Source organism: Danio aesculapii, chromosome 5, assembly GCF_903798145.1.
Source record: "Danio aesculapii chromosome 5, fDanAes4.1, whole genome shotgun sequence".
Classification (NCBI taxonomy): Eukaryota; Metazoa; Chordata; class Actinopteri; order Cypriniformes; family Danionidae; genus Danio; species Danio aesculapii.
Genome location: NC_079439.1, coordinates 31,053,178 through 31,072,090, shown reverse-complemented (window position 1 = coordinate 31,072,090; position 18,913 = coordinate 31,053,178). Strand labels below are relative to the sequence as shown.

Below are 18,913 nucleotides of genomic sequence, written 5' to 3'. Positions count from 1 at the left end.
GAATGAATGAATAAATGAATGGATAACCATATAAAAGTTTTTTCTGTCATTAATCTGTTTTTGTTGCTGTAAATCATCCAAGAGCTTTTGTAAAACATTACTTATTTAGACAAAAAGTGTTTTTACACATCCAATTCTTCCATTTTACAAATGTAATAATTCTTTTAAAAAGGTTTGATTGTTGCTGTTAATTTACTCATCCATAGGGTGTCCAATGGTGTAAGTTAACTGTCCATTCAAGAGAGAGAGAGAGAGAGAGAGAGAGAGAGAGAGAGAGAGAGAGAGAGAGAGAGTGAGAGAGAGAAAGAAAGAGGAGAGAGAGAGAGAGAGAGAGAGAGAGAGAGAGAGAGAGAGAGAGAGAGAGAGAGAGAGAGAGAGAGAGAGAGAGAGAGAAGAGATTTTTTTTAAATAAATAATACTACAAACTTTTTTTCTTTCAGAGGATATTTCTTCATTTACTCATTCATTCATTTATTCTCTTTTTCGTTTAGTCCCTTTATTAATCAAGGGGTCGCCACAGCGGAATGAACCTCCAACTTATCCAACATATGTTTTACGTGGTGGATGCCCCTCCAGCTGCAACCCATCACTGGGAAACATCCATACACACTCATTCACACTCATACACTAATGACATTTTAGCTTATGCAATTCACCTGTACCGCATGTCTTTGGACTAAATGGGAAACCGGAGCACCCGGAGGAAACCCACGAAGAGAACAGGGAGAACATGAAAACTCCACACAGAAATGCCAACTGACCAAGCCGAGGCTCGAACCAGCGACCTTCTTGTTGTGAGGCAATCGTGCTACCCTCTGCTTCACTGTGATGCCCTTCTTCATTTAAGTTTTTCTAAAAATTGTGAGTCTGAAAATCTTGATTTCTGTATGAATGTAACAAAATTGTCTTTAATTCAAGCTTTGTTTTTAAGATTTACACTCTAAAACATGCCTTTGTGTATTCTGCAGTTTTTCCTATAATATAAGTGTTATGTGTAACAATGACTGCACTGAAAAAATCATTCAAACGATTCCTTGGATTTACAAAAATGTTTTAAGTTAGGTGGATGTAAAGAATTTGTTTGGGCTATATTTAAACAAAAAAATTAAGTTGAACCAGGGGCGTTGCTAAACATAAAGCTCTACTGGGGCACAGCACTCCCTCCAAAAGAATAAAAATAATAATATATATATGTATATATATATATGTATATATATATATATATATATATATATATATATATGTATATATATATATATATATATATATATATATATATATATATATATATATATATATATATATATATATATATATATATATATATATATATATATGTTCTAAAACACAACATTATAAATAAATAACAGTGATGATGTTATTATACAATTATTATTCTAAACTAGATATTAAAGTTTGAGGACAAACTTTATGGTGGCTTGAAAAGCCGAGTCTGAATTAGCATGTTACTAGCATGAATTAGCAAGTAACTAGCATGATTCTAACATAAATTAGCATGTAACTAGCATGATTCTAGCATGAATTAGCATGTTACTAGCATGTTTCTAGCATGAATTAGCATGATTATAGCATGAATTAGCATGTTACTAGCATGTTTCTAGTATGAGTTAGCATGTTACTAGCATGTTTCTAGCATGAATTAGCATGTTACTAGCATGATTCTAGCATGAATTAGCATGTTACTAGCATGTTTCTAGCATGAATTAGCATGTTACTAGCATGTTTCTAGCATGAATTAACATGTTACTAGCATGATTCTAGCATGAATTAGCATGTTACTAGCATGATTCTAGCATGAATTAGCATGTTACTAGTATAAATTAGCATGTTATTAGCATGATTCTAGCATTAATTAGCATGTTACTAGCATGATTCTAGCATGGATAAGCATGTAACTAGCATGATTCTACCATGAATTAGCATGTTACTAGCATGTTTCTAGCATGAATTAGCATGTTATTAGCATGATTCTAGCATGAATTAGCATGTTACTAGCATGTTTCTAGCATGAATTAGCATGTTACTAGCATGATTCTAGCATGAATTAGCATGTTACTAGCATGTTTCTAGCATTAATTAGCATGTTACTAGCATGTCTCTAGCATGAATTAGCATGTTATTAGCATGATTCTAGCATGAATTAGCATGTTTCTAGCATGAATTAGCATGTTATTAGCATGATTCTAGCATGAATTAGCATGTTACTAGCATGATTCTAGCATGAATTAGCATGTTTCTAGCATGAATAAGCATGTTACTACCATGACTCTAGCATGAATTAGCATGTTACTAGCATGATTCTAGCATGAATTAGCATGTTATTAGCATGATTCTAGCATGAATTAGCGTGTTACTAGCATGATTCTAGCATGAATTAGCATGTTATTAGCATGATTCTAGCATGAATTAGCATGTTACTAGCATGATTCTAGCATGAATTAGCATGTTACTAGCATGATTCTAGCATGAACTAGCACGTTACTAGCATGATTCTAGCATGAATTAGCATGTTATTAGCATGATTCTAGCATGAATTCGCGTGTTACTAGCATGATTCTAGCATGAATTAGCATGTTACTAGCATGAATTAGCATGTTACTAGCATGATTCTAGCATGGATTAGCATGTTACTAGCATGATTCTAGCATGAATTAGCATGTTACTAGCATGATTCTAGCATGAATTAGCATGTTACTAGCATGTTTCTAGCATGAATTAGCATGTTACTAGCATGATTCTAGCATGTTACTAGCATGTTTCTATCATGAATTAGCATGTTACTAGCATGTTTCTAGCATGAATTAGCATGTTGTTAGCATGATTCTAGCATGAATTAGCATGTTTCTAGCATGAATTAGCATGTAACTAGCATGATTCTACCATTAACTAGCATGTAACTAGCATGTTACTAGCATGATTCTAGCATGAATCAGCTTGTTTCTAGCATGAATTAGCATGTTGTTAGCATGATTCTAGCATGAATTAGCATGTTACTAGCATGACTAGCATGTCACTATCGTGTTGCTAGCACCTTTCTAGCAAGATTAGCATGTGAGTAGGATGTTAAAACTGTTAGCGTGTGTTAGAATAGCTTGTCACAGTCTCTGGGACAGTTGCTAGGGTGCTGAAATTGGTTGCTAGGGAGTGGCTAGTAAGTTTAAAGGTAATCAGTGATTGGCTGCTGGCTAGACTGAGTTGAATGAGGCCAGACTCTAGTCTGTAGGACAGTCTGATGCAGAGTTATGAGCTCACAAAGGTTGATCCAATGTTAAGTAAATGGGAGTCTTTTACAATGGAAGTCTATGGGACAGTTGCTAGGGTGCTGTAAGTGGTTGCTAGGGAGTGGCTAGTAAGTTAAAAAGTCATCAGTTATTGGCTGCTGGCTAGACTGAGTTAAATGAGTCCAGTTAGAAGTCTGTAGGACAGTCTGATGCAGAGTTATGAGCTCAAAAAGTTTGACCCAATGTTAAGTCAATGGGACTTTTGGGATTTTTCTGGGTCGTTTTTCGGAAAACCCAAGGTCGGATCAGTTAGAAAAGATATAGCAACCCGAGTCAGACCAGTTCGAAGGTTTGACGAAAGTTTGAAGTATGTAGCTTGAAAGGCCTAGGAGGAGATACACTTAGAAATTAGTCTCAGAAGAAGAAGAAGAAGAAGAAGAATAATAACTAGATATTAAAGTTTGAGGACAAACTTTATGGTGGCTTGAAAAGCCGAGTCTGATTTAGCATGTTACTAGCATGAATTAGCAAGTAACTAGCATGATTCTAACATAAATTAGCATGTAACTAGCATGATTCTAGCATGAATTAGCATGTTACTAGCATGTTTCTAGCATGAATTAGCATGATTCTAGCATGAATTAGCATGTTACTAGCATGTTTCTAGCATGAATTAGCATGTTACTAGTATGTTTCTAGCATGATTTAGCATGTTATTAGCATGATTCTAGCATGAATTAGCATGTTACTAGCATGATTCTAGCATGAATTAGCATGTTACTAGCATGTTTCTAGCATGAATTAGCATGTTACTAGCATGATTCTAACATGAATTAGCATGTTACTAGCATGATTCTAGCATGAATTAGCATGTTACTAGCATGTTTCTAGCATGAATTAGCATGTTACTAGCATGTTTCTAGCATGAATTAGCATGTTACTAGCATGTTTCTAGCATGAATTAGCATGTTACTAGCATGATTCTAGCATGAATTAGCATGTTACTAGCATGTTTCTAGCATGAATTAGCATGTTACTAGCATGATTCTAGCATGAATTAGCATGTTACTAGCATGAATTAGCATGTTACTAGCATGATTCTAGCATGAATTAGCATGTTATTAGCATGATTCTAGCATGAATTAGCATGTTACTAGCATGATTCTAGCATGTTACTAGCATGTTTCTAACATGAATTAGCATGTTACTAGCATGTTTCTAGCATGAATTAGCATGTTGTTAGCATGATTCTAGCATGAATTAGCATGTTTCTAGCATGAATTAGCATGTAACTAGCATGATTCTAGCATTAATTAGCATGTAACTAGCATGTTACTAGCATGATTCTAGCATGAGTCAGCTTGTTTCTAGCATGAATTAGATTGTTGTTAGCATGATTCTAGCATGAATTAGCATGTTACTAGCATGACTAGCATGTCACTATCGTGTTGCTAGCACCTTACTAGCAAGATTAGCATGTCAGTAGGATGTTAAAACTGTTAGCGTGTGTTAGAATAGCTAGTCACAGTCTCTGGGACAGTTGCTAGGGTGCTGAAATTGGTTGCTAGGGAGTGGCTAGTAAGTTTAAAGGTAATCAGTGATTGGCTGCTGGCTAGACTGAGTTGAATGAGGCCAGACTCTAGCCTGTAGGACAGTCTGATGCAGAGTTATGAGCTCACAAAGGTTGATCCAATGTTAAGTAAATGGGAGTCTTTTACAATGTAAGTCTATGGGACAGTTGCTAGGGTGCTGTAAGTGGTTGCTAGGGAGTGGCTAGTACGTTAAAAAGTCATCAGTTATTGGCTGCTGGCTAGACTGAGTTAAATGAGTCCAGTTAGAAGTCTGTAGGACAGTCTGATGTAGAGTTATGAGCTCACAAAGTTTGACCCAATGTTAAGTCAATGGGACTTTTGGGATTTTTCTGGGTCGTTTTTCGGAAAACCCAAGGTCGGATCAGTTAGAAAAGATATAGCAACCCGAGTCAGACCAGTTTGAAGGTTTGACGAAAGTTTGAAGTATGTAGCTTGAAAGGCCTAGGAGGAGATACACTTAGAAATTAGTCTCAGAAGAATAAGAAGAAGAAGAAGAAGAAGAAGAAGAACTAGATATTAAAGTTTGAGGACAAACTTTATGGTGGCTTGAAAAGCCGAGTCTGAATTAGCATGTTACTAGCATGAATTAGCAAGTAACTAGCATGATTCTAACATAAATTAGCATGTAACTAGCATGATTCTAGCATGAATTAGCATGTTACTAGCATGATTCTAGCATGAATTAGCATGTTACTAGCATGATTCTAGCATGAATTAGCATGTTACTAGCATGTTTCTAGCATGAATTAGCATGTTACTAGCATGATTCTAGCATGAATTAGCATGTTACTAGCATATTTCTAGCATGAATTAGCATGTTACTAGCATGATTTTAGCATGAATTAGCATGTTACTAGCATGATTCTAGCATGAATTAGCATGTTACTAGCATGATTCTAGCATGAATTAGCATGTTACTAGCATGATTCTAGCATGAATTAGCATGTTACTAGCATGATTCTAGCATGAATTTAGCATGTTACTAGCATGATTCTAGCATGAATTAGCATGTTACTAGCATGATTCTAGCACGAATTAGCATTTTACTAGCATGTTTCTAGCACGAATTGGCATGTTACTAGCATGTTTCTAGCATGATTTAGCATGTTATTAGCATGATTCTAGCATGAATTAGCATGTTTCTAGCATGAATTAGCATGTTACTAGCATGATTCTAGCATGAATTAGCATGTTACTAGCATGATTCTAGCATGAATTAGCATGTTACTAGCATGATTCTAGCATGAATTAGCATGTTACTAGCATGATTCTAGCATGGATTAGCATGTAACTAGCATGATTCTAGCATGAATTAGCATGTTACTAGCATGTTTCTAGCATGAATTAGCATGTTATTAGCATGATTCTAGCATGAATTAGCATGTTACTAGCATGATTCTAGCATGAATTAGCATGTTACTAGCATGATTCTAGCATGAATTAGCATGTTACTAGCATGATTCTAGCATGAATTAGCATGTTACTAGCATGTTTCTATCATTAATTAGCATGTTACCAGCATGTTTCTAGCATGAATTAGCATGTTATTAGCATGATTCTAGCATGAATTAGCATGTTTCTATCATGAATTAGCATGTTACTAGCATGATTCTAGCATGAATTAGCATGTTACTAGCATGATTCTAGCATGAATTAGCATGTTACTAGCATGTTTCTAGCATGAATTAGCATGTTACTAGCATGATTCTAGCATGAATTAGAATGTTACTAGCATGATTCTAGCATGAATTAGCATTTTACTAGCATGATTCTAGCATGAATTAGCATGTTATTAGCATGATTCTAGCATGGATTAGTATGTTACTAGCATGTTTCTAGCATGAATTAGCATGTTACTAGCATGTTTCTAGCATGAATTAGCATGTTACTAGCATGATTCTAGCATGAATTAGCATGTTACTAGCATGTTTCTAGCATGAATTAGCATGTTACTAGCATGATTCTAGCATGAATTAGCATGTTACTAGCATGATTCTAGCATGAATTAGCATGTTACTAGCATGATTCTAGCATGAATTAGCATGTTACTAGCATGATTCTAGCATGTTACTAGCATGTTTCTAGCATGAATTAGCATGTTATTAGCATGTTTCTAGCATGAATTAGCATGTTGTTAGCATGATTCTAGCATGAATTAGCATGTTTCTAGCATGAATTAGCATGTAACTAGCATGATTCTAGCATTAATTAGCATGTAACTAGCATGTTACTAACATGATTCTAGCATGAGTCAGCTTGTTTCTAGCATGAATTAGCATGTTGTTAGCATGATTCTAGCATGAATTAGCATGTTACTAGCATGACTAGCATGTCACTATCGTGTTGCTAGCACCTTTCTAGCAAGATTAGCATGTCAGTAGGATGTTAAAACTGTTAGCGTGTGTTAGAATAGCTAGTCACAGTCTCTGGGACAGTTGCTAGGGTGCTGAAATTGGTTGCTAGGGAGTGGCTAGTAAGTTTAAAGGAAATCAGTGATTGGCTGCTGGTTAGACTGAGTTGAATGAGGCCAGACTCTAGTCTGTAGGACAGTCTGATGCAGAGTTATGAGCTCACAAAGGTTGATCCAATGTTAAGTCAATGGGAGTCTTTTACAATGGAAGTCTATGGGACAGTTGCTAGGGTGCTGTAAGTGGTTGCTAGGGAGTGGCTAGTAAGTTAAAAAGTCATCAGTTATTGGCTGCTGGCTAGACTGAGTTAAATGAGTCCAGTTAGAAGTCTGTAGGACAGTCTGATGCAGAGTTATGAGCTCACAAAGTTTGACCCAATGTTAAGTCAATGGGACTTTTGGGTTTTTTCTGGGTCGTTTTTCGGAAAACCCAAGGTCGGATCAGTTAGAAAAGATATAGCAACCCGAGTCAGACCAGTTTGAAGGTTTGACGAAAGTTTGAAGTATGTAGCTTGAAAGGCCTAGGAGGAGATACACTTAGAAATTAGTCTCAGAAGAATAAGAAGAAGAAGAAGAAGAAGAATAATAATAAGTTTAAGATAGATAACAGTATGCTGGCTTTTCAAGCCACCATAATAATAATAAGTTTAAGATAGATAACAATATGCTGGCTTTTCAAGCCACCATAACTAGATATTAAAGTTTGAGGACAAACTTTATGGTGGCTTGAAAAGCCGAGTCTGAATTAGCATGTTACTAGCATGAATTAGCAAGTAACTAGCATGATTCTAACATAAATTAGCATGTAACTAGCATGATTCTAGCATGAATTAGCATGATTCTAGCATGAATTAGCATGTTACTAGCATGTTTCTAGCATGAGTTAGCATGTTACTAGCATGTTTCTAGCATGAATTAGCATGTTACTAGCATGATTCTAGCATGAATTGGCATGTTTCTAGCATGAATTAGCATGTTACTAGCATGTTTCTAGCATGATTTAGCATGTTATTAGCATGATTCTAGCATGAATTAGCATGTTTCTAGAATGAATTAGCATGTTATTAGCATGATTCTAGCATGAATTAGCATGTTACTAGCATGATTCTAGCATGAATTAGCATGTTACTAGCATGTTTCTAGCATGAATTAGCATGTTACTAGCATGATTCTAGCATGAATTAGCATGTTACTGGCATGATTCTAGCATGAATTAGCATGTTACTAGCATGATTTAGCATGTTTCTAGCATGAATTAGCATGTTATTAGCATGATTCTAGCATGAATTAGCATGTTACTAGCATGATTCTAGCATGAATTAGCATGTTACTAGCATGATTCTAGCATGAATTAGCATGTTACTAGCATGATTCTAGCATGAATTAGCATGTTACTAGCATGATTCTAGAATGAATTAGCATGTTACTAGCATGTTTCTAGCATGAATTAGCATGTTACTAGCATGATTCTAGCATGAATTAGCATGTTACTAGCATGATTCTAGCATGAATTAGCATGTTTCTAGCATGAATTAGCATGTTACTAGCATGATTCTAGCATGAATTAGCATCTTACTAGCATGATTCTAGCATGAATTAGCATGTTACTAGCATGTTTCTAGCATGAATTAGCATGTTACTAGCATGTTTCTTGCATGATTTAGCATGTTATTAGCATGATTCTAGCATGAATTAGCATGTTTCTAGCATGAGTTAGCATGTTACTAGCATGTTTCTAGCATGAATTAGCATGTAACTAGCATGATTCTAGCATGAATTAACATGTTACTAGCATGATTCTAGCATGAATTAGCATGTTACTAGCATGTTTCTAGCATTAATTAGCATGTTACTAGCATGTTTCTAGCATGAATTAGCATGTTATTAGCATGATTCTAGCATTAATTAGCATGTTTCTAGCATGAATTAGCATGTTATTAGCATGATTCTAGCATGAATTAGCATGTTACTAGCATGATTCTAGCATGAATTAGCATGTTACTAGCATGTTTCTAGCATGAATTAGCATTTTACTAGCATGATTCTAGCATGAATTAGCATGTTACTAGCATGTTTCTAGCATTAATTAGCATGTTACTAGCATGTTTCTAGCATGAATTAGCATGTTATTAGCATGATTCTAGCATGGATTAGCATGTTACTAGCATGATTCTAGCATGAATTAGCATGTTACTAGCATGTTTCTAGCATGAATTAGCATGTTTCTAGCATGAATTAGCATGTTACTAGCATGATTCTAGCATGTTACTAGCATGTTTCTAGCATGAATTAGCATGTTACTAGCATGTTTCTAGCATGAATTAGCATGTTGTTAGCATGTTTCTAGCATGAATTAGCATGTAACTAGCATGATTCTAGCATGAATTAGCATGTTACTAGCATGATTCTAGCATGAATTAGCATGTTACTAGCATGTTTCTAGCATGAATTAGCATGTTACTAGCATGAATTAGCTTGTTACTAGCATGTTTCTAGCATGAATTAGCATGTTACTAGCATGTTTCTCGCATAAATTAGCATGTTGTTACCATGATTCTAGCATGAATCAGCTTGTTTCTAGCATGAATTAGCATGTTGTTAGCATGATTCTAGCATGAATTAGCATGTTACTAGCATGACTAGCATGTCACTATCGTGTTGCTAGCACCTTTCTAGCAAGATTAGCATGTCAGTAGGATGTTAAAACTGTTAGCGTGTGTTAGAATAGCTAGTCACAGTCTCTGGGACAGTTGCTAGGGTGCTGAAATTGGTTGCTAGGGAGTGGCTAGTAAGTTTAAAGGTAATCAGTGATTGGCTGCTGGCTAGACTGAGTTGAATGAGGCCAGACTCTAGTCTGTAGGACAGTCTGATGCAGAGTTATGAGCTCACAAAGGTTCATCCAATGTTAAGTAAATGGGAGTCTTTTACAATGGAAGTCTATGGGACAGTTGCTAGGGTGCTGTAAGTGGTTGCTAGGGAGTGGCTAGTAAGTTAAAAAGTCATCAGTTATTGGCTGCTGGCTAGACTGAGTTAAATGAGTCCAGTAAGAAGTCTGTAGGACAGTCTGATGCAGAGTTATGAGCTCACAAAGTTTGACCCAATGTTAAGTCAATGGGACTTTTGGGATTTTTCTGGGTCGTTTTTTCGGAAAACCCAAGGTCGGATCAGTTAGAAAAGATATAGCAACCCGAGTCAGACCAGTTCGAAGGTTTGACGAAAGTTTGAAGTATGTAGCTTGAAAGGCTAGGAGGAGATACACTTAGAAATTAGTCTCAGAAGAATAAGAAGAAGAAGAAGAAGAAGAATAATAACTAGATATTAAAGTTTGAGGACAAACTTTATGGTGGCTTGAAAAGCCGAGTCTGAATTAGCATGTTACTAGCATGAATTAGCAAGTAACTAGCATGATTCTAACATAAATTAGCATGTAACTAGCATGATTCTAGCATGAATTAGCATGTTACTAGCATGTTTCTACCATGAATTAGCATGATTCTAGCATGAATTAGCATGTTACTAGCATGTTTCTAGCATGAATTAGCATGTTACTAGCATGTTTCTAGCATGATTTAGCATGTTGTTAGCATGATTCTAGCATGAATTAGCATGTTTCTAGCATGAATTAGCATGTTATTAGCATGATTCTAGCATGATTTAGCATGTTATTAGCATGATTCTGGCATGAATTAGCATGTTTCTAGCATGAATTAGCATGTTATTAGCATGATTCTAACATGAATTAGCATGTTACTAGCATGATTCTAGCATGAATTAGCATGTTACTAGCATGTTTCTAGCTTGAATTAGCATGTTACTAGCATGTTTCTAGCATGAATTAGCATGTTACTAGCATGATTCTAGCATGAATTAGCATGTTACTAGCATGATTCTAGCATGAATTAGCATGTTACTAGCATGATTCTAGCATGGATAAGCATGTAACTAGCATGATTCTAGCATGAATTAGCATGTTACTAGCATGTTTCTAGCATGAATTAGCATGTTATTAGCATGATTCTAGCATGAATTAGCATGTTACTAGCATGATTCTAGCATGAATTAGCATGTTATTAGCATGATTCTAGCATGAATTAGCATGTTACTAGCATGATTCTAGCATGAATTAGCATGTTACTAGCATGTTTCTAGCATGAATTAGCATGTTACTAACATGATTCTAGCATGAATTAGCATGTTACTAGCATGATTCTAGCATGAATTAGCATGTTATTAGCATGATTCTAGCATGAATTAGCATGTTACTAGCATGATTCTAGCATGAATTAGCATGTTACTAGCATGATTCTAGCATGAATTAGCATGTTACTAACATGATTCTAGCATGAATTAGCATTTTACTAGCATGTTTCTAGCATGAATTAGCATGTTATTAGCATGATTCTAGCATGAATTAGCATGTTACTAGCATGATTCTAGCATGAATTAGCATGTTACTAGCATGTTTCTAGCATGAATTAGCATGTTACTAGCATGATTCCAGCATGAATTAGCATGTTACTAGCATGATTCTAGCATGAATTAGCATTTTTACTAGCATGATTCTAGCATGAATTAGCATGTTATTAGCATGATTCTAGCATGGATTAGCATGTTACTAGCATGTTTCTAGCAGAATTAGCATGTTACTAGCATGTTTCTAGCATGAATTAGCATGTTACTAGCATGATTCTAGCATGAATTAGCATGTTACTAGCATGATTCTAGCATGAATTAGCATGTTACTAGCATGATTCTAGCATGAATTAGCATGTTACTAGCATGATTCTAGCATGAATTAGCATGTTATTAGCATGATTCTAGCATGAATTAGCATGTTACTAGCATGATTCTAGCATGTTACTAGCATGTTTCTAGCATGAATTAGCATGTTTACTAGCATGTTTTCTAGCATGAATTAGCATGTTGTTAGCATGATTCTAGCATGAATTAGCATGTTTCTAGCATGAATTAGCATGTAACTAGCATGATTCTAGCATTAATTAGCATGTAACTAGCATGTTACTAGCATGATTCTAGCATGAATCAGCTTGTTTCTAGCATGAATTAGCATGTTGTTAGCATGATTCTAGCATGAATTAGCATGTTACTAGCATGACTAGCATGTCACTATCGTGTTGCTAGCACCTTTCTAGCAAGATTAGCATGTCAGTAGGATGTTAAAACTGTTAGCGTGTGTTAGAATAGCTAGTCACAGTCTCTGGGACAGTTGCTAGGGTGCTGAAATTGGTTGCTAGCAGTGGCTAGTAAGTTTAAAGGTAATCAGTGATTGGCTGCTGGCTAGACTGAGTTGAATGAGGCCAGACTCTAGTCTGTAGGACAGTCTGATGCAGAGTTCTGAGCTCACAAAGGTTGATCCAATGTTAAGTAAATGGAAGTCTTTTACAATGGAAGTCTATGGGACAGTTGCTAGGGTGCTGTAAGTGGTTGCTAGGGAGTGGCTAGTAAGTTAAAAAGTCATCAGTTATTGGCTGCTGGCTAGACTGAGTTAAATGAGTCCAGTTAGAAGTCTGTAGGACAGTCTGATGCAGAGTTATGAGCTCACAAAGTTTGACCCAATGTTAAGTCAATGGGACTTTTGGGATTTTTTCTGGGTCGTTTTTCGGAAAACCCAAGGTCGGATCAGTTAGAAAAGATATAGCAACCCGAGTCAGACCAGTTCGAAGGTTTGACGAAAGTTTGAAGTATGTAGCTTGAAAGGCCTAGGAGGAGATACACTTTAGAAATTAGTCTCAGAAGAGAAGAAGAAGAAGAAGAAGAAGAAGAAGAAGAAGAGAAGAAGAAGAATAATAAGTTTAAGATAGATAACAGTATGCTGGCTTTTCAAGCCACCATAATAAATAACAGAAATGAATCCTAAATGTAACTGGAAAACATTTAAGAAATAGTTTGCCTATATATTAGACATTATATAGACAATACAATTCAATAGAATTTAAAAAAAAATGTTTATAGGATTATCTGTTGTCTTGGGACAAGACTCAAGGCCGAGAATTTACCCTCCCTGACTCCATCCCTCCTTCTGCTACATACCAATCCATCAGGAGCCATGCAGTATAAATAAGATCATCATCATATTATTTAAACGTTGTTTGGTCGACTTGCAAAACTTACTGCGTGCCGGTAAAGCCGGTTTCACAACACATGAGCGGTCCGGCTACTTTTTCGATGTGCGTGTTCACAACCGGACCGGGAGCAGAGCAGCGTGTCAGCGTCAAGGCTTAAACCAGGCTTGAGGCGCACGGGTATGTTTTTTTTTTCTGTGCACACGTTCAGTTTGCTTTTTGATTAAACTGCATTGCTTTTGTCAGTGATGGTTTGATTGCACATAGAAAACAACGTCTTTATTCTGGGATTACCACTCTTAATAAATACACTTGCATATAAAGTAAATCATATCTCAAAGCATTTACTGGGGCACGTGCCACAGTAAATGTGGTCTAGCGACGCCCCTGAGTTGAACATTACTAAATTTTATTTGTTTGTTTAAATTCAACACAAATAAATTGTTTGCAACAATTTTGCAGACAACATTTTTTTCAGTGTGATTATAAACAGTTTAAATGAATATATTCAGTCCAGGCCAAAATTATTCATATTCAATTTACTTAAAGGAACATTTTTACTTAAATAGTTTTTCCCCCCCACAATGATGGCTCTTGTACATTGTCTTATTATCTTTTAGGAGAAGCCTGTGCCATTTCCAGTTTACAAAAAAAACCCTTTCTGGGTTGAATTAACAAACTTGAAGTCAGAATTGACTGTATATGCAGTGCTCAGCAGAAATGAGTACACCCCTTTTGAAAATGAATATTTTTCTCCATTTCTCATTAAACATAGACAATTATTTTTGGTGCATTCAAACATATTTATAACAGTTGTATCTATTAAAATAAGTATTTGGTCGCCAAACATCTTTAGTAATAGAAAGATAATACATTTAAATTCGATTGAGTTATAGCAACAAAAAATAATTACAAACTACAAACATTTCAACAAAGTTTTATATGAGTATGTGTCGCTTGATTTTTATTCCTGTTTATTAAAATGTTATTTAATATTTTCCATCAACATATTAATTTGGGTGAACTCATTTTGGACTGTGATCTTAGTTTTCTTGTTAGATTAGTAAAAAAACAAAAAATGTGTAAATTAACCAAAAGCAAAATACTACTAATTAAAAGACTAATGAATGAATTCTGTGTATGAATATTATTATATTTCTTGGTGTCTCTTTTTCAGCCATCTCCAACTGGCACACTCACACTATGTCTACCACACACCGAGCAGCTGAGAGGGATTTTATTGCCCTGAACAGAGAAGGGGTGAAGTCAGGCTTGGTCACTGCTAAAGAGCTTCACCAGTACCGCGCCACTCATGACATACGCCGCAAACCGCTGACCAGAGAGGGCTTTCGCAGGTCTGCACCACCTCGCTTATCACCAGACCATTCATTCTTCGTCTCTAACAGGTGAGTTTAGGATTGCACTTAGGTGTGTGTTCAGTTTGTTTGCTTTGCTGATAACGATCAGATGCAAACGATAATTCTTAGTAAACGCAATGATTTACTGTACTTGGTTTTCAATTGAAACTATTACTAGACTTTTATGACGTTATTTGATAGCATAATAAAATATTTTTAAATTAAGAGAAAAAAACTGTTTAGACATCTGTTACTTTAATGAAACTTACTTTCTCAAGCCTCAATCTTGGTCTCTTTCTCTGTTTACGTCTCCCACCCACATATACACTCCCAACCACAGCGGTCGATAAGAACATTCAACACTTGATACTGCAGAAAGATAAATGTACTTCAGCCAAAAAGTGTTATCTTTTAGAATATTCCACAAAAGCTTGTTCATATTCAAGAGCATAGAAAATATTACAATTTATTATATTTCACATACAAATTTTATTAATTTTATAATAATTAATATTAAAATGAACAATAATAATGAAAAATAATATTATTAGTGGTATTATTATTAATAATAATAATACAATAGTTATAATTATAAATGATATAAAATAAAAAATAATATTTGTATATAAAATATATTATAATCTAATAAAAATAGTTTTTGTAATTGTTGTTATTATTATTAATAACAACAACAAAAATAATAATCTTTTATTTGTATTTTATTTTATTTTTTAATAATAATAATAATATTAATAATAATAATAATAAAAGAACAACAATAATTATAAATATTATTAGGGATATTATTATTATTATTATTATTTATATTGTTTATATTAATAATAATATTATTATTATTTACATTAATAATAATATTATTATTATTATTATTATTAATAATAATAATAATAATAATAATAATAATATAATAGTTATAATTCTGAATAATACTAAATAAAAATATAATAATAATAAAACATTTGAATCTAAAATATATAATTTTTAATAATAATAATAATAATAATAATAATAATAATAATAAATATTATTATTCTAATTACAACTCATCCAGCACATGTTTTACGCAGCGGATGCCCTTCCAGCTGCAACCCATCACTGGGAAAAACTCACACACTCTCATTTACACACATACACTACAGACAATTTTAGCTTACCCAATTCACATTTACCGCATGTCTTTGGACTTGTGGGGGAAACCAGAGCACCCGGAGGAAACCCACGCGAACGCGGGGAAAACATGCAAACTCCACACAGAAATGCCAGGCTCGAACCAGAGACGTTCTTGCTGTGAGGTGACAGCACTAACTACTGCACCACCACGTTGCCTTTTTTAAAATAATAATAATATTAATAAAATAAACAATAATGATAATTATTATTATTAGTGGTATTATTATTATTATAAATAATAATGTTTATTATTATCATAATTATAAATGATAAAATATGTAATATTAAAAAAATTAAATATAAAATATATAATAATCTATATAAAATATTTTTTATAATTGTTATTATGATTATTAGCAGTGGGTAGTGCTGTCGCCTCACAGCAAGAAGGTCGCTATTTTGAGCCTCGACTGGGTTAGTTGGCGTTTCCCCCTCAAGTTCAAATACATGCGGTTCAGGTGAATTGGGTGAGCTAAAATTGTCCATAGTGTATGTGTGTAAATGAGAGTTTGTGAGTGCAACCCAGTGATGGGTTGCAGCTGGAAGGGCATCCGCTGCGTAAAACATGTGCTGGATAAGTTGGTGGTTCATTCCGCGGTGGCGACCCCAGATTAATAAAGGGACTAAGCTGAAAATAAAATGAATGAATGAATGAATGAAAAATAATAATAATAATAATAATAATAATAATAATAATAATAATAATAATAAAGTTATAATTATAAATAATATAAAATATATATATAATAACAATATAACATTTTTATATAAAATATATAATATAATAAAAATATTTTTTTTTATATTTGTTATTATTATTATTAATAATAATAATAATAATAATAATAATAATAATAATAGGAAGAAGATGAATGGTATAATAATAGTTATACTTACAACTAATATTATAAAATAAAAAATATAAGAACTTTTTAAAATTAAATATACAATAATATAATAAAATCGATAATTTTTTTATTCTTCTCATAATTATTATTTGGGTTCTTTAGAAATTAGTATTTTGGGGAAAGAATGATGATATTTCCTCTGCAATATATGACCTAGCAGACAAGATACATATTGTCTGCAATTTATCCATGGCTAAATGTACTTTTAAAATGTAACATTCAACTTTCAGTGTATTGATGTTAGGCTACACAAACCCTAATATATCCATAACTCACTTGTCAACATTTCAGCAAGTCATTTAGGACTCTTAGGGAAGTATTATTTCTCTCAAATGAATATTTCATCATATTTATAATGTGTCCTTTCGCAGATATATAAATACGTCTATAAGCAGGACCCACTCTCAGGACATTTTTGAGTGGGAATATGAAACAGGCTGGTTTTGATCAGCTTAAAAAAGTGATTTAGGTGATGCAAAAGAAAAGTGAGAGAGGCACAGGAGTGTGTAAGAAACAGAAGGAAAGAGGAAAGCATTCATCTATGGCTCTGTGTGTCCACTGAGAAATGACACGGGCATAGGATTATTACAGCCGTCCGCAGCGCCACAAGCTCCCTTCACTCCTTCCTTCTGCCTTCCACCTGCTTGCTTTTTTGTTCTGGTCCTTCTGGGCCTTGATACTGTTGAAATGGAGCTGAATTATTTAACTGAAAACACAGCTTTGTGCCCACACTTTCACTCGCGCACACACACACACATACGCTTGATGTTGATACATCCAGTGTGAGAAGTGTTGGGTGAGAGTGTGTTTCAAGAGCCAGTCAGGAGGAAGGAGGTCTGGAGCAATGAGAGGTAAGATCAGGGGTCCACAGGGACTTGTTTGGCCCTGCTCTCTATCCATCAAATGCTGTTTGCCAATGCCATGGTCAGCCCTAATGAGGGTGTGCTCGGATCCTTGCACAAAATGTCACCATCCCCATACGCACACATTAAAAACAGCATACACCGGTGCTAGACTGTTACATCTAGAGGTGTCTGTTTGAGATAAAAGAATGTTGTTTTCACAGCGTCACACCTGGCAGTCCAGCATCAAATGCCAGGGAAAGGGAAATGCTCAGCTTTCCTTCTGCAAGTGCCAGAACCACACCTTATGTTGGGATAATTGTGGTTTGGAAGGCTCCTTCCAGCATATATTTAAAGTCAGCATGAAATGAATGTTGCAATAGTCTTTTTTCCTCCCATGTTGTGAAGTGCACATTTACAGGCTGTACAGGCTGACACGTTGATAATGTCAGTCTCCATTATAAATTGCAGATTGTGTCAAAGAAGATTCATCAATATGAAACAATATCAGTTTTGCAGAAAATCTTTTTCAGTTCAAGTCAGATTCAGGAAGAATGTCAAATGTTGAAAGCTGTGAATCAACATATGGATGTTTGCTCACATGATCACATGAATCACATGAGCCTCAGATGAAAATGTTACATAACCAAGTTTCTTACCTGTTTCATATGTGTTTCAAATGTGTTCCAGTTATTTCACATGTGATTTTAACATTTGGTTGATTATTAACATTAGAGTGATTTTTTTTAACAACAACATCAATAAAAAAAGTAAAAATAACTGTAACACTTTATTTTGATGGTCCATTTGAGTATTAGGAGACTGTCTGCTTAATATCTGTTGATACTGCTCCTTTACAGGCATTTTTCTATAAGAAACTTTGCAAGTACATGTCAACTTACACTAACCCTAACCCCAACCTAACGGTCTACGTATAATCTAATGAAAGTTAGTTGTCATGTACAGTTGAAGTCAGAATTATTAGCCCCCTTTGAATTGTTTTTTCTTTTTTTAAATATTCTCCAAATGATGTTTAACAGAGCCAGGAAATTTTCACAGTATGTCTGATAATATTTTTTCTTATGGAGAAAGTCTTATTTGGTTTATTTCAACTAGAATAAAAGCAGTTTTAATTTTTTAAAAGCCATTTTAAGGTTAAAATTATTAGCCCCTTTAAGCTATATTTTATTTTGTTAGTCTACAGAACAAACCATCGTTATACAATAACTTGCCTAATTACCCTAACCTGCCTAGTTAACCTAATTAACCTAGTTAAGCCTTTAAATGTCA

General features: G+C 34.5%; 1 protein-coding gene across 1 annotated transcript in view; it reads left to right on the top strand.

The window, feature by feature from the left end:
* cfap77 (cilia and flagella associated protein 77) overlaps positions 1-18,913 on the top strand; it is a 41,757-nt gene that overhangs the window by 16,813 nt on the left and 6,031 nt on the right. The window contains exon 4 of the mRNA XM_056456930.1: positions 14,502-14,730. Coding sequence (XP_056312905.1) covers positions 14,502-14,730 — 229 coding nt within the window. The remainder of the gene's footprint in view (positions 1-14,501; positions 14,731-18,913) is intronic.